Source organism: Equus przewalskii, chromosome 29 (genome assembly GCF_037783145.1).
Source record: "Equus przewalskii isolate Varuska chromosome 29, EquPr2, whole genome shotgun sequence".
Classification (NCBI taxonomy): domain Eukaryota; kingdom Metazoa; phylum Chordata; class Mammalia; order Perissodactyla; family Equidae; genus Equus; species Equus przewalskii.
This window is the reverse complement of record NC_091859.1, coordinates 42,899,141-42,915,612: the sequence shown is the minus strand read 5'-3', so window position 1 is coordinate 42,915,612 and position 16,472 is coordinate 42,899,141. Positions and strand designations below refer to the sequence as shown.

The 16,472-nt window shown below is 56.3% G+C and overlaps 1 protein-coding gene across 2 annotated transcripts in view; it reads left to right on the top strand.

The window, feature by feature from the left end:
- The window catches only part of CELSR1 (cadherin EGF LAG seven-pass G-type receptor 1), a 148,447-nt gene that overhangs the window by 70,101 nt on the left and 61,874 nt on the right, over positions 1–16,472 (top strand). For both annotated transcript variants that reach the window (XM_070599889.1, XM_070599888.1), the window contains exons 3-5: positions 3,739–3,961; positions 11,124–11,239; positions 11,637–11,725. In XM_070599889.1, the coding sequence (XP_070455990.1) occupies positions 3,739–3,961; positions 11,124–11,239; positions 11,637–11,725 (428 nt within the window). The remainder of the gene's footprint in view (positions 1–3,738; positions 3,962–11,123; positions 11,240–11,636; positions 11,726–16,472) is intronic.

Below are 16,472 nucleotides of genomic sequence, written 5' to 3'. Positions count from 1 at the left end.
CTACCGGGTGTGTACAGGGCCACTTACATTAGCCCACTGAATGCCCAGCTGCTGTTAGGCCAGAGACCACGTATGTGCAGTGGGCGAGTGTGATGCAGATGGGGCTGGGCATGTGGCTGAGGGCTAGGCCCCGAGGTGGGGGTAGCGGGTCTTCACGGAGCAGCGGCATTGATTCTAAGCCAGCACGTGGCCCGGTCAGCATTCTGAAAAGCTCTCTCTGGTGTTCTGCGGAGAGCAGGCAGTTTGTGAGGTGAAGAGCGGCTGGGTGCGGAGGGGAAGCCACTGTGCTTGTGCAGATGGGGGCGGCATAGCCTAGGGTGCGGGTGGCCGTGGAGATCATGACACGGGACTCTGGGAGATGGCACTGATGGGGACAAGGGAGAAGGAGGGTGGCTTGCATCCCTGGACAGATGGCAGGACCCTTCCCCATGTGGGTGACCTGGAGGAGAACAGGTTTGGCGAGGGGAAGGTCAGAGTTGAGGTCTGGGTTTGCAGGGGAGATAACAAGGGGAGCAGTGGTTGGAAGGTTGGGTGTGTGGGCCTGGCCCAGTGCTCCACTCCTTACTGGCTGGGCGGAAAAGGCTAGGGAGGAGCGTCTCCCGAGGGCAGAGAAACCAGAGCCTGGCCAGTCACTCTGGAAGCTGGGGAACACAGCCCCGCAGGGTCAGTGCTGCCTCACCTCAGGGCGCTGTGTTTGCAGAGGTCAAAACTTACTATGACTGTAATTTTAGGACAAACACAGAGGGTTGCTATAGTCGATTGAGTGGTATCCCCCCAAACTGGTGTCCAGAACCTCAGAATGAGGCCTCGTTTGGAAATAGGGTCTTTCCACATGTTATTAGTTAAGGCTCTCAAGATGAAATCATCCTAGATTTCAGGTAGACCCTAAATCCAGTGACTGGTGTCCTTATAAGAGAAAGGAGAGGGAGATTTGAGACGCGGGGAAGACCGCCATGTGATGACAAGGCAGAGATGGGACGATGCGGCCACAGGCCAAGGACCACGGGAGCCACCAGGAGCCAGAAAAGGCAAAAGGATCCACTGGGGCCCCCAGAGGGAGCATGGCCCTGCCGACACCTTGCTTCTGGACTTGTGGCCACCAGGACTGAGAGAATAAATGTCTGTCGTTTAAAGCCACCAAATTTCTTGTACTTTGTTGAGACTTAGCTTTATCTGTAGCTTATTTAAAACAGCAGGATCCTTTTGGTGGAGGGACAGAGTAACCCCTCGCATTCATTACACCCTTTCTACGGGACAGCCAGATGCTTGAAAGGCAGCTGGTCGATCCGCAGTGTCTGAACGCGTAGTCCCCGCGTGGCTTGGGCAGGACGAGTCCCGGCTGGTGTCGTCCTCCCGTCCGCATGGGCCGCCTGCGGTTTCCCTGCAGCCGCTAAAAACCGTATCTGGAAGCAAGAGTCCTGGGCAGGAAAGTCACATTCAGATCTTCCGGAATTGAGCAGAGCTCTCCCAGTGGGTGCATGGGGCCTTCCTCTCTCTGGGCCACAGTGGGAGGTGGTCTTTTCCAGGACATCGCAGAGGCCAGGCGAGGAAAGGGAGCCCTTGGGTGAGAGGTCCCTGTCAACGGCGAAGGCAGAGCGAGGAAGCAGTGGTGGCTGGCGGTGGGGACGCGGCGCCTCCCTTCCATCTGGGCGAGTGTTGGACCACCTGGACCAGAGCCCGGATGGGTGGCATGCTGGAACACCTCAGGGCGAGCGCTGTGGGAAGGGCTGTACTGGGCCTCCCTTTGTTCGAGGTCACGGTTCGAGGGGCGCACCCCGCCCTGTGCTCTCACAGCAGCTTTATTCTCCCACAATACGCTGTACTTGGCCACCGACATGCCAAGCTGGAACTTGGAAAGCAAACACTCCCAAATGTCACATATATTTTAAAAGTAGAGATTAGAGAATTTGAAGTCTGTGAAGAAGAACAAATACGCCTTAAGCTAAGCATTTAAAATTAATGCATGGAATTCAAGAAGACTACAGGCCGCCCACCTGGAGAAGAGGCCAGGAGCACTGACTAGCTCGAGTGAGTGTGTGTGAGGGTGTGACTGCGTGTGAGTGAGGGTGTGTGTAAGAGTGTGAGCGTGCAGGTATGAGTGTGAAGCCATGTGTGCATGTGTGTAGACACATGTGTAAGGTGTGTAGTTGTGTGTGTATGCATGTGTGGGCACATATGTGAGGTTGTGCATGTGTGTGTATGTGCACAGCCTGCCTGGCAGAGTGCTGGAACCCAGCCTTATGTGGCCGGCAGGGCACCCTGGTAACCCAGGAGCCGGGCCGGGGGGATGAAATGGTTTCCATGGATGGCGGAGCCGAGGGCAGGGTCTGCCATCCTTTTTCTTTCCCTTCTGAGCGGGTGTGAAACCTCTCTGGCCACACGACCCTGGGGGGCAGCCCCAGCCCAGGTGGATGGCCTGGCTGGGGCCTCTGGCCTCTGCTGCCTTGACCTGCCTGGTTGGAAGCAGGGGGAGGAAAAAGAACCCACCCGAGCCCTGCCTGGCCCCCGGGGTGGGCTCAGCCCTGGAGATCACTGCCCTGCACGGTCGTGATTCAGGGAGACATCCGTGATTTCTGCTTTCCTCCTTGTTTTCACGGGGCTCAGACTGGGCTTACCTCCGCCTAGCTGTTAGGCATTCTTAGGTGTTGCAACCTGGAGGTGAAGATGGGGGGGTCCTTGGGGGAAGGAGAGGAAGACTCAGATTTCTCAGGAGCACCGTTGCTTTCTGATGATTGTTATGCTAACTACGGATCAGTTTCCCCTGCTCCTCAAAAAGCTCATTTGAGATGTTCCCTTGAGGACGGAAAGGATTTTCTTACACTGATCAATTATTGAGCTCGCTAAAATCCACACGGTCGGAGGTCGGCCTCCCTGAGAAACAGACTCCGGGCGGAGATCTACCTTCTCAGGAGCCATGCCTGGGGGCAGGCGGGGTCAGTCTTTCTGGGAAAGCTTCTGGAACCCTCCCATCACTGAGGGGTTAGGCTCAGGGGAGGACACTGGAGCACAGAGGCATTGCCCTCGGGGAGCTCACAGGCCAGTGGGAGAGACAGACATGACTGGGAACCAATTGGAATCCAGCGTTGAACGGGCCGGAAGGTGTGCATGAGAGGCAGTGGGGACGGCGGGCACGGCAGGAGGCCAGCCGAGCAGGTGGCCCTAGGGCGCAGTGTGATCCTGGCGTGCCCAGAGCCTAGGTCAAGGCTCTGGTGTGCTCAGCCGTCCCAGCAGACATGGGTGTGTGGGGTTGGCATGAGGCCGTCTTCTTAGTCTCCTTATTTCTAGGTCATTCTCTCGCAAGAGAGAGCCTGGCTCAGCCAGCGGGGTGTTCAGAATGGGGCTGAATGCTGAGAAGTGTTTGTTGCTGCGCGCTCCTCTGCCATCTGTAGTATGGGGGCCCTGGCAGGCCTGGGGCAGGGGCAGGGTTCGTGTGACTCCGTCACCTCATGCATTTCTTCCTGGAGACCTCCCCAGGGGTGCTTACTGGGAACCCTCTGACCCACCATCCTTAGACTGCCCACCAGCAGCTGGGTGCCGTAGTTCCAATGAGAACATCGCATGTCTGATTTCAGGGACTCTGGGGTGCTTCTCAGAAACGCCCTATCACGAGCTTCGGCCCCATCTCGTCATTTCTTTTGGTAGCAGATTGTGTCGCTCATGGTTCCGGGCCATGGGGGCTGGTTTTCTCCTCCCTGGGCTGGTAGTGTAACCTCTTCTGGCCTCTGCTCTCGTCCCCAGGGGAGCACTGCGAGGTGAACGCTCGCTCGGGCCGCTGTGCCAACGGAGTGTGCAAGAATGGGGGCACCTGCGTGAACCTGCTCATCGGCGGCTTCCACTGCGTGTGCCCTCCCGGCGGGTTCGAGAGGCCCTACTGCGAGGTGACCACCAGGAGCTTCCCGCCCCAGTCCTTTGTCACCTTCCGAGGCCTGAGACAGCGCTTCCACTTCACCATTTCCCTCACGTGAGTAAGAATTCCTATTGCTGGAGCATTGGGAAAGGGGCCCCTTGGGTCTCACGCTTCTCATCCTTCCAGGTGACAACAGAAACCTCGTCGACTGCTAGTTCTTTGCCAGCAGAGTAGCTCTGCTCAGTGCTGCCTGTAGGCCTGCCTACTTAAATTGCAGGGCCCCATGCAGATTGAGAATGGGGGGATCCTTGTTCAAAAATTAAGAATTTCAAGTTGGCAACAACAGAGCATTAAGCCAGGCCTGGGGCCCTGCCCGACTGCCCAGGCCACACACCCACAAAGCTGGCCCTCGCTGTTCTGGTCCCGCTCACTTGCCAGCACTCGGGCATCTCTGACATGCAAGTGGCCAGAGATGGAGGGAAAAGGGACCAGCCGGCTTGGAATCAGGCAGACTCGACTTGGGTTCCTGACCCCAAGGGGGTGCGGCCTGACCACTTTCAGCTTTGGTTCCTTGATCTGTTAGCACGATGATGCTGGCTTATTGTGTGCTGTGGTCCTTATTTTATTGTTGCACCTTTTTCTCCAAGAGATATAGGCTTAATTTAATTTTTAAAAATCTATCATTTCCACTTTAAAGATTTCTATGAGGTCTAGCTTCGTAGAGTACGGTGGATTTTATATTTGGTCATTTCGTGCCAGTGTTTAGGGGGCCCCTTAGGGCAACAGAGTTTTCTGGTAGGAATGTTGTGTCCTATGCCCTCCTCTGAGCTGCCCTTTGAAGAAGGGGGCATCTCAGAGGAGCGGGCTCCTCTCCTGGGGTCCTGCCTCTGAACGGCTGAGGGCTGCAGTGTAGCCAGCAGGCCCCGTGGAGTGCTGTCGTGAGCCGCACCCCAGAGCGCTCGGCGGGCGAGGCCTGGTCTTCTAGGTAAGTGGCTGGGATGTACCCCTGTTGCCCTGAGACCCAAGGGAGCCGGGAGTATGGGCTGGCTGACTCCAGGGAAAGGATAGCTGGAAGATATGGGTGAGCGCCCTGGGCGACGGGGCGGGCAGGCCCTCCCACAGCAGGCCTGGGCCATTCTGAGGACCGCAGGTGTGTCACAGTGGTGCGTTCACAGTGGTGGTGAGCACTGTGGGGCCGCGTGTGCTCAGTTTGCTCCAGCACACGTTCATGGAGCACCTGTGGTGTGAGAGGCGCTCTGGGTAGCAGGGGCGAATCAGAAATGACTCTGGTCCCTAGGGACCTTAAAGTCGAGCAGGAGGGACCCTCGATGTCCGTGCTGGAGGAGGGAAGCCCTGATTCCTCAGAGCTCACACAACAGGCAGCAGTGTGGAGACTCTGGGTGGGGGGTGCACGGTTACGCCCCGATAAACTGCAAAAGCCAGCTCTGCAGGCCTGGGATGTTGAAATGCGTATGTTCACGCCCGCTGACATCTCTGCCTTGACGTCCCCTGGGCGCCTCATACTCAGCAGATCTGGGAAGAGCCCCTCATCTCTGTCGCCATCTCTCGGGCCCTATCTGTGGGGTGGCCCGAGGCAGCGGGGCCCTCCTTGTCCGCTCCCCTAACGCTCAATCTCAGTCAGGTCCCATGAGTCTCTCGTCCCCGTGTCTCCCATGTCTGGCCACTTCTCCCTGTCCCAGTCTCCAGCACCTTGGCTCCTGCCACCGTCCTCTCTCCCTGGTGGCAATGGTGTGACAGCACTGGTGTCGTCTGCTTTCAGCCTGAGTCAGGTTGGTCCCTGTGTGACAGTCCTGCCAGGCCTGCTGGCCGCCCAGGTTAAAACCCAAACTTCTTTTTTTTTAATTTTATTTTTTTATTTTATTGAGGTCATAACAGTTTATAGCATTGTGAAATTTCAGTTGTATGTTATTATTTGTCAGTCACCGTACATATGGACCCCTTTACCCTTTACGCCCACCTAGCAACCCCCTTCCCCCAGTAACCACTAATCTGTTCTCTTTGTCCACGTGTTTGTTTATCTTCCACATGTGAGTAAAATCATACGGTGTTTGTCTTTCTGTGTCTTGCTTATTTTGCTTAACATAACACCCTCAAGGACCATTCATGTTGTTGCAAATGGGACGATTTTGTCTTTCTTTATGGTTGAGTACTGTTCCGTTGTATGGATATACCACATCTTCTTTACCCATTCATCCGGTGATGGACACGTGGGTTGCTTCCACGTCTTGGCTGTTGTGAACAATGCTGCAGTGAACATAGTGGTGCATAATTGTTGATTGTTGATTGAATTGTTGATTTCAAGTTCTTTGGATAAATACCCAGTAGTGGGATAGCTGGGTCATAGAGTATTTCTATTTTTAATTCTTTGAGACATCTCTGTACTGTTTTCCATAGTGGCTGCACCAGTTTGCATTCTCACCAGCAGTGTATGAGGGTTCCGTCTTCTCCACAACCTCTCCAACATTTGTTGTTTTTTGTCTTGGTAATTAGAGCCATTCTAACAGCTGTAAGGTGATATCTCATTGTAGTTTTGATTTGCATTTCCCTAATGACTAGTGATATTGAAGATCTTTTCATATCCCTCTTGGCCATCTGTATATCTTCTTTGGAAAAATGTCTGTTTATATTTTCTGCCCATTTTTTGATCGGGTTGTTTTTTTGTTGTTGAGTTATTTGAGGTCTTTATGTATTTTGGAAATTAATCGCTTGTCGGATATATGATTTGCAAATATTTTCTCCCAGTTGGTGGGTTGTCTTTTCATTTTGTTCCTGTTTCGTTTGCCTTGCAGGATCTTTTGAGTCTGATGTAGTCCCATTGTTTATTTTTTCTTTTGTTTCCCTTGTCCAAGTAGACGTCCTATTCGAAAAGATGCTGCTAAGATTGATGTCAAAGAGTGTCCTCCCTATATTTTCTTCTAGGAGTTTTATGGGTTCAAGTTGTACCTTCAAGTCTTTAATCCATTTTGAGTTAATTTTTGTGTGTGGTGTAAGATAGTGATCCACTGTCATTCTTTGCATATGGCTGTCCAGTCCAAACTTCTTAGGGCATGGGGCCCTTTATGGCCTGACGGCTGGTGACCCCTGATTCTGGCACCTTGTGCCCTGTAATGTGGCCGCCCTCACTTCCTCATGGACTCTGGACCTGCCTAGCCTCACACAGGCTGTTTCCCCACCGGCTCCTGACCGCCCAACTCCCACTGCTTCCTCCAGGAAGCCCCCTGACCCAGGCCAAGTGACGCTTACGTTCCCACTCAAGCTGGACAGTCGGGTCACTGTCTGCTTGTTTGCAGCCTTCAGCCCCTGACATCCTTGCTCGCAGGCTCAGGCCACTGTCTGCCTGGACTGCGGCACAAAGGTCCTGATGGGGGCACTCCGTTAACATGGGGGCTTGAATCATCCGCGGGATTTCTGCATTGTGGCTCAGACCTTCTCACTCTGAACGGGCCTCCAGGCAGGCTCGTTGATTGGGGTAGGAACGCACGCCAGAATTCCTGATCCTGGCTTTTGTCCTGGGTGTCAGACGGGTTGTGCTAAAGTCTCCAGAGCAGATGCACATCCTTTGGAAACCTTAAGTGACCACAGGGGACCCCGGCTCATGTTTCTTGACTTCAAGCTCCTGGTGACTGTGCCTGTCATCGTCACCATATTGAGGTCCAGCTCTCTGTCCTTGCCTGTCTACCCACTGGCCTGAAGCTCCTTAGGGGCTTTTTGTCCCATGTTCCAACAGCCTAGTCGCCCAGGGGTCACTGGGTGGCCGGCTGGTAGTTCCGTGCCAACAAGGTACAAGTGCCTGCTGTTCCCCACCTGTGGCCTCCGAGTCGGCCGGGGCCTCGCGCTCTCCCAGGGCAGGCCTCTTTGGCTCAGTGGAGGGTGAGAGGGGGGTTGAGTTGCAGAGGGCGAACACTCTGGGCATTCTGAGTGGCCTGGGGTGTCTGCTGGGGCCTCTGCAGAGGTGGGCAGACCCCTGCGGCCACCCGGGCAGCACCTGGACCTGCCCACCGTGGTCTGCTCCAGCCCCACAGTAAATTCTTGGGCGTGGGCGTCAGCATTGAGTGCAGATGGCGTCCTCTCATTTGGAGTGACTGGTGTCCAGTGAAACACCTCTGGGCTCTGCCCCACTCAGCACCGGGTTCAGTGTGGACCATGCAGCGACAGCACACGGGTTTTCTGCTGAGCCTGGCCTGGCACCCACATGTCGGATCCATTTCCTTCCCACAGGAACCTGGGAGCTGGGTACTGCTCTCATCCCTATCTTATAGGAGAGGAAACTGAGGCACAGAGAGGTTGGGAAATTTGTCCAAGGTCTCAAGGCTGCCAGGTGGAACCCCCGGGTTTGCCCAGGGCCTGCTTGTCCTGATTTGTAGGCATTTCCCATGGTTCCGTCCATCTTCCTGAGTTTCCCTGTGAGCCAGCTTTAATGAAATAGTTAGAGTGGCCCATCCGTGGAGCCCGTGTGCCCCTGGGCCTGTCTCCTGGCTCTCTCTCTGATCCTTAGAGCCATACCCCTTCCCAGGGGCCTGGGAAGAGGGTAGGTGGGAGACGCAGCTCTGCTTGGCTCTCCAGGAGGCAGCAGCGTTTGACTGGAATCGGTTCTGAGGTTTGGGCCGCGTGGAGGCCCACTGTTTTCGGGTTGTCGTCCACGTTTGCACCTTGGCTCCACTGCTCTGTGAAATGGCTGATGAGGGTCCCTTCCCAGGGCGTGCCTGAGGGCTCGGGGTGTGGAGGAAGCACCTGGCGCCGATGGCAGCTCCCGTTCCTCTGGCTGTAGCATGGGCAAGCGGTGTCACCCCTTAACACAGGCCGTCGAGCACTGGGCCCTGTATGCCAGGCCCTGCGTTCTGGAGCTCTGCCTGCTTGGAACGCAGGGTCCCTGGCCTCCGCCCCCAGCCCTGCACTCAGAAGGCCGCCCCATGGGCACAGCCTCCAAAAGTGAGGCTCCCCCATGGGATCTCTGGCCACGCTGTGTCCCGTGTGACTTGATGTTTAAAACAGTGGGCTTCTGTGGGTGCCCAACTCCCAAATCACAGGCATCCTGTGTTTTCGGTCCTGTGTCTCCATCACATGTGGTACAGCGAATAAGCTGCAGGAGGGGTCCCCGTGGGAGGCTGACCTAGAAGGTGACCAGCAGGCCTGGGGCCGGAGGCAGGCAGGCCCCTGGCAAACCTGCCGGAAACCAGCGAAGGGAGTCTGTGGGCCCCAGACTCTAGAGAAAGTAAAAAGTAGTGTTTAATTACACATCCACGTAAAGTCACGTTATGTCCACTTCCTCGTCAAATCCAGTATTTTTAGACGATTGCATTTGGCAGCAATTTATGGGTGATTTCTGGTACGCGTGGCGATGGCTAAGGCGTCAGGGCCACCGCTGAATCAGTGGCCGTTTTACAGGGAACGACTTCAAAAGCAGAATCATAAGAAACCCTCTCAGGATTTCGACAGAGGAACAGCTACAGCTTGGGGGCTGTGGTTGCTTTGGGGTGGGGCCTGGAAGGTGCGGGGGCCTCCGTTCCTCCGAGGGGCCCCACCGTGAGAAAGGTGGGCCGGGGCACCCGCCACGGCTTTTGTTCCCACCGGTTCTTTCGCGGCCGGCCGCGTCTCCTCTTTCTGGTTTCTGGTTGCCGAGCAGGCTCCGCGTTCCCAGCTGCCGCTCCTCCCCTCCCCGCCCGGCCTTTGTTCTCCCCGCCAGCCTGGCCCCCTCCCCGAGCCTCGGTTCTGTTTCTGGCCTTTCCTCTTTTTACTTGTGCTGCTCGGACCCTCCCCTTGGCCCAGGGTCCCTTCTTAGCTCTCCGTCCCCAGCGTGGACGGGTGCCTGCCCCGAGGGTGGTATCCAGGGCATTCCACGCCCTCACCCACAACAGTGAGGCCCCCCGGACAGCAGCAGGGCTGGCCCGTGAGGCTGGGGAGAAGCCCGGCGTAGAGTTGGCCCCAGGCTTGCTTCAGCGCTCTTCCTCTGCTGCTCCCTCCGCGCTCGAAGCGCCCACTTGGCCATGCGGGTATTTTTTCTCGAGAGTTTGTCATCGGTTCTTGCTGCTTTCTAAACAGAGGGGATTCAAAGTCTGGAGTTTGTGTAACTCAAAGAAAAGGGGCAGATGCCTGAGGCTGGTGCCGACAGACTCTTGGTGCATGAAAACGGATAAACCAACCTTGAATCAAAAGAAGGAATTTCCCCCACTTAATCTCTGATGAGAGAGACAGCCAGCCAGCTCAGGAAGTAGTCCCGAATTCATTCAGGAGGTTTACCGGGTTCTCTGTGACCACGGCTGTTGGGGAGTCTAAGGACCCCCTGTCAGGGACCCTTGGGTCTAATGGAGCCACTTCCTCAGGACCGTGTGGGTGGAGAAGGGTTTCTGAGGTTTATCTCTTGTCGGAGTAAGTGGATTTTCACTCTTTGAAAGCTTAGAGCCTAACATGTATGTTCATTTTCATGCCTCTGTTCATTCACTCACTCCTTCGTTTATTCAGCACGTCATTATTAAGTGTTACGTGGACCGGACTCTGTTTTGGGCTCCGGGAGGCAGCAGTGAATGAGAGTGATAATGTCGCCCCTTAAGGATCACACATTCTAACAAATAAACACGCAGGATAAACTGAGTGATGTAATAGACTGATGGGGTGGGGCACAATTTAGATAAAATGAGTTAGGGAAAGTGCAATTGGAGTGACCCCTGAGAGATCCACAGAGCCAGGGAACGTCATTCCTGAGCAGCAGGTACAAAGGCCCCAGGGCAGAGAAGAGTGTAGTGTTTGGGAGCAAAAGTACACAGTGTGGCTGGAATGTGGTAGTGGAGACAAGGGGCCCTGAGGTGGTCCATCAACCCCAGCCCCCTTGCACAAGAAGCTGCTGCATCCCGGTGCCCTGGCATACATACGTGGGGCATTTACTTCCCATAGCAGAAGATGTGCTACTTGAGTTTTCCGTCCAAATCTCTCTAATATAGCGGCTGTGTCGTCCTCCTAGAACCTTGTGCAAATGTAATCTTTTCACATTGTATACGCCGTGGAAACCAAATTCCCCCATGGAATCTGGCCTGCTACTTCTAGCAAAGAGCATCGTTAATCAGGTTTTATGGGCTGTCAACTCCTGAGGAGAAAAATGAGTGCCCGGGGCCAGAGTCTTTCTTGCGTGCGCCCCTGGCTCTCACCCTCCGCTGGCTGGGCTTGTCGAGTCTGGGCAGCCCCTCGTTTCTGCGCCCGCCGCCTGCAAACCTTCTGTGCCAGGGTCACTCACTGTGTGACGTCCTTCCGCTCGGCCCCGCAGGTTTGCCACCCAGGAGAGGAACGCCCTGCTGCTTTATAACGGCCGCTTCAACGAGAAGCACGACTTCATTGCCCTGGAGATCGTGGACGAGCAGGTGCAGCTCACCTTCTCAGCAGGTAGGGCCTTCCCTGTGGGAAGGAGCCGCTCTTGGAGCACGTGACAGGCGCTCAGTGGGTCCAGCTCACCCTAATCCTGTGCGGCACCTTCCAGCCCGCTGACGCACTGCTCCCCGGGTTCTACGTCTGGGAATCCGTCCTGTGGGAGAATTGCACGATGCACAAAGATGCTCATTGCGGTATTACTTATAATGCTGAAAATACGGAAGACACAGCTCATGTTTCCAAAGATTGGGGAATCAATGCAGTGTGGTACATTGGTAGATTAAAAACATTTACAAGTCAAACATGTTATTCCAGTTGGTGGAAAAGAACATTTGTCCAGACTGTCAAAAGGACGTTCAGCCTTAGTGGTCTGTTGACCTGTGTTCTCTCTGGCTCACCCCTCTCCCCTCAGGTGAGACCACGACAATGGTGGCGCCGCAGGTTCCTGGGGGCGTGAGTGACGGGCGGTGGCACTCGGTGCAGGTGCAGTATTACAACAAGGTAGGATGGGGTGCTCTTCACGAAAGCCCTGGTGGCTTTTCTGTCTTGGGACGTTTATACTCTGAAATTTAAAAAAAATATGCTGATTGAGAAACTTTTTTAGGAAACGAGCATTTGTTGAGGGTCTGTGTAAATATACCGAAGCCCTGTGCCAGGGCAGGAATACTCCCCCAGGGAGCGCTGGGCGGGGAGACACAGGGACCCCAGAGTCACCCTACACCAGGGGAAGGACCCAGAAAGAGCTTATTCATTGCAGCTGCCTTGGCCCGAGTCATTACTGGTGGCTAAAATTCCAGGCTATTCTAACACAACTCGAGAGCCAAAACCGTCCACTCGTACCTGGATGTAACTGGAGAGTCGGGAGGGTCCTGGAGGAAATGCCGTGAAGGTGTGGGCATTTTTGTTTTTGTTTTATTTTGCTGTTTATTGACTTGTAATTTGGCTTCTTGGTTTTTGCATCAGGACGCCCCATTTTCCATTGTTGTGGTTTTGCCAACGACTTTTCTCCCTCCTGGGAAACTCCAGGGCACCCTCGGAGCTTGGCCACAGCTCCCCGAAGGCCTTCAGGGCTCGGGCTTGAGCTTGGCTGGCGGACGAGGGGCCTCTCTGGGAGATGCACCCTGCCTCTCACATCTACTGCAGTTCAGCTGTGGACAGACCAGTGATTGGCGGCCGCCTCCCACCGCCTGGGCCTGAGGTCCTGCTGGCCACCAGGCCCCTCCCTCTCACTCTTTCCCCAGTCTGTCATCCGCCATCCCTCTGCCTCCTTGGGGTCGTCCCACATGGGCCCCCAGCAGCAATCTCTGTCCCGGGGCTGGGGCCAGGCAGGTTCTGAGCGTGCGTGGAACTCTGCACCTTATTCGCCGGGAGGGCGTAGGAGAGTTCTGGAAGGGTCTGGCTTGCAGATCTCAAGCGACGTGGGGGCTGAGTGCTCTTCTCTGGATTTTGAGGACTAAGGACAGAACGTTCACAGTGCCTGGGAACGGGGTCTGTACATCTCCGGGCTGGGGGCCGTGCCCGATGCTTGATGAAGGGGTATGTGAGCCAGCAGGGCAGTGGGGTCGGGGCTCAGTGGCTGACAACAGACCTCCGCGGATACAGGTGTATTAGCTGTAACTGCCCTGTCTCAGGCACTGGCATCTTCTCCTTAGTGGGGCCCCCTGGCTTTCTGGGACACGGGTCAGCCAGTGACAGCTACACCCGCCTGCTGCTCTCCTGGGGACGGCCTCACGTGGCCGTGCAGAAGCAGCAGTGCAGGTCGGCTCCTCAGAGCCTGTGCTCCCGTCTAATCTCGGGGGGCTCGCGGGAGGTCGCACAGTTGGTTTTTTCTCTCCGCGGCGCCTTCACCTACATGACGTGTTCTCCTCAGTTGATACCCCATGGGCCTCTCATACCTGATTTGGCTGCTCAGGAGAAGGCTTCCTACCTCTTGGGGTGTCCCTCGGGCCCCTCCAACTTCACCCTAGGTCGTATCATTTTTGCCATTTCTCTCCCCGCCGCTGGAGAAAGTCTCTCCTTCCAGCCGGCCTCTCACGATGTGGCCCCGGGGGACAGCAGCGTTCTCCTGGGCACAGGTCAGGAGACAGCGCCCGTGTCCTGGAGAGTCAGGAGCCCCCGGGGCAGGGCCACATCCTGTGCACCTCTGTGTCCCCACAGCACGGGGCACAGTCCCTCTGAGCTCAGGGACTGTTCTATCTAACGTCAGGGCCCGAATCTGCCGCAGGCAGCAGGGCGGACGGACGGAAGGGGCCGCCTGCCCCAGTCTCTCTGTTCACGTTGTCCAGATGGCTCTCCCTCATCCACAAGACCCACCGGGACCCATGTTGGGAGCAGAGCTCCTGCAAGGCTGACCATTCCTGGCTCAAGCATGGGGGGACCAGGATCAGGGGTTTCTGGCCCAGACACATCCAGGCTTTTGTAGGGACGTTGCACTTGCCGTCAAGTAGAGAGAAGGAAAAGTAAGCGCCAGAGTGGAGCTCTCGCCTGCCCTGTGCTCCAGAGCACTTAGCTGCCGCCTTGCAAGAACATTCTACCTGCAGTCCAGCCATTCCCGCCTCTCAGCCGGCGCGCTCAGCCTCTGGCCCTTCCTGCTGCACTCTTCAGGCCGCAAGCTGGACACCAGGGATCCACGGTCCCCGGAGGGGTGTGTGGCCTGGAGGCTGAGCCTCCGGCAGAGGGCAGGCCAGTCGGGATGGGTCAGAGGACCCTGTGGGACCCGTGTTCCACGTCAGGGAAGCCAAGAAAGGGCCCGCAGTGCGTACTCCTTCCTGCTGGGGTGGAAACACGCCTCCCAGGGCCGGGGGTGGGGCTCTGGGCCATGGGGCTGAGTCGGCCTGGGTCTCCCCGTCGGAGCACCTGCACACAGCATTCTCCAGCAGCATCTGGCCCAAGCGACAGTGTGTGCAGTTGAGCTGGGACAAGACCCCTGGCTTGGTCCCCCTGGCCCAGGTGTCATCTTCGGCCATCACTCTGCATGCAGGGAGTGCCAGCCAAGGGCCTACCTGCTCACAGCGACCCTCCAGGTAGCACTGGGGAGCGAACTCGCCACTGCAGAGCGCCCCAGGAGGAAGGAGGAGCCTCCCTCGGGGAGAACACGAGCAGTGGTGTTGGCGGTGCACTGCCACCCCTGCTTCGGCCTCCAGGGCCTGCCTTCCAGCCGAGCGAGGCCCTGGGGCAGGGTGAGGCCTTTCCGCTCCACAGCCCAGCTGTTTCCTCTCTTGCCCGAGGTTATTCAGTGGAGGAAACCCAGCAGCTTACACTTAGATCTGCGGCCTCGTTCTGTGGTTTGCCTCGGTTCCACAATAGGGAAATATTCACAGAGATGCCGTCTGTTGGTCCCCTAGGAGGGCTGTGCTGTCTCCATGTGACTTTCTGTCCCTGTGCCGGAGGCTCTTGCTTCTCCAGATGCAGAGACGTCATGCGCTTGGCGGGCAGGCTCGGGGGGGGGGGGGGGGGTCGTAAGCACATTTAGAGGAGCCAGCCTGAAGCCAGGATGCCGCCAGAATGATAGGAGGTGAAAGCAAGACTGAAAATGACCTGTCCGGGATGAGTCACTCGGCTCTCCCGTCTCTGTCTTGTCGCCCGTGCTGTCTCTGGTCCTAAGGCGGCGGAACCTGCTGGACCTGAACATGGGGAGGCCCCACTCCCCGGGGCAGCAGGCTTTCCTGAGCATGCTGCCCACTCTGCCCACCTCACCTGGGATTTTCTTTTTTTAATTTGAGGAAGATTAGCCCTGAGTTAACATCTGTTGACAATCCTCCTCTTTTTTTCCTGAGGAAGCCTGGCCCTGAGCTAACATCTGTGCCCATCTTCCTCTACTTTATATGTGGGACACCTGCTACAGCATGGCTTGACAAGTGGTGCCATGTCCGCACCCAGAATCTGAACCTGTGAACCCCGGGCCGCCGAAAAGCGGAACGTGCAAACTTAACTGCTGTGCCACAAAGCCGGCCCTCACCTGGGATTTTTAATTAACAATGTGTGTCTGAATAGTTCGGCACACAGCAGTGCAGGGAGGGTAGAGGCTCCCTGCCAGGGATTGGGGGCACAGACATGTCATCAAGGGGGTGTTTCATAAAATCCCAAGGAAACAGGGACCCCTCGTGCCGGCTGTGGCACGACCTCCCTACAGTCCGGGGTGATGTGAACGGGTGGGGCAGGGGCAGGGGCCGGGGCGGTGTGTGCCTGACTGGGACATGCCGGGCAGTTGGACCCACTCAGGGCATGGGGTTTGCTCGGAGAGAGGGTGGGCGATGACGGGGGTCAGGCGGGGCCGGATCTCCGGGGATCTTGACGTGTCGTGAAGGAAGGCATCCAGGAGGAGGTGAGTGGGTTAAGCAGGGTTTCTCCACCTCGGCACTGTTGGCATCTGGGGACAGATCCTTCTTCATTGCAGGGCCTGTCCTGTGCACTGTAGAGTGTTGAGCAGCCTCCCTGATCTCTGTCCATTAGATGCCAGTAGCTCTCTCCAGTTGTGACAGCCGAAAATGTCTCCACTTGCTGTCAGATGTCCCCAGAGGCGCCTTGCCAGGGGACATTACTGCACTGGCGGCGATTGCCCGCAGTGGAGCCCCTCGTGGCCAGGCTGGCTGTGTGGGCCATTGGTGGGCCTGGCCTGTCTGGTTCGGGGTGATTCTGAGATGATGTGGGTTGATGTTGGTACAGTGCTGAAAGCATTTCCATGAAGAAAGTGAGAGCTCTGGCTGAACTGAGCCTCTCCCCTCAAGCGTCAGCCTCCTCTGCCTCCAACTGAGCAGAGCATCCGTGCGCTTGACATTTCTGTGACCTCGGGGAAAGGTACCACGGGTGTGGGGTGTCATTAGAAACCGCTCCACTCCGGCCGCACTTTGGACACCGTGTTTGTTCATGTCGTTCGTAATCTCTTGGGTCTCTGTCACACATTAAACTCCAGAGGTCCCAAGGGAAGTGGGCTACACATGGGCTGGTGCAGAGGAATGTGATCCCCGCCACACCCGGGGTCAGGGCTCTCCCTCTGCTTCAGCGAGTGTTCCAGGAGACCGCATACTGTTTAACCACAGCAGGTCTGGAGGAACCCAGAAGGATCAGCCTGAGACAAGATTCTGGGGGCTGCCTGGCCTCCCTCACTCCCTACAGTCCTTCCTTCATGCCTTTGTTCATTAATTAACACACGGAGCATTTATTGAGTGCCTACTGCATGCCAGGCACTATTCTGGGTATAGGGATATGCAGAGGACAAAGGGGATAAAAATCTGTTCCCCTAGGAGCT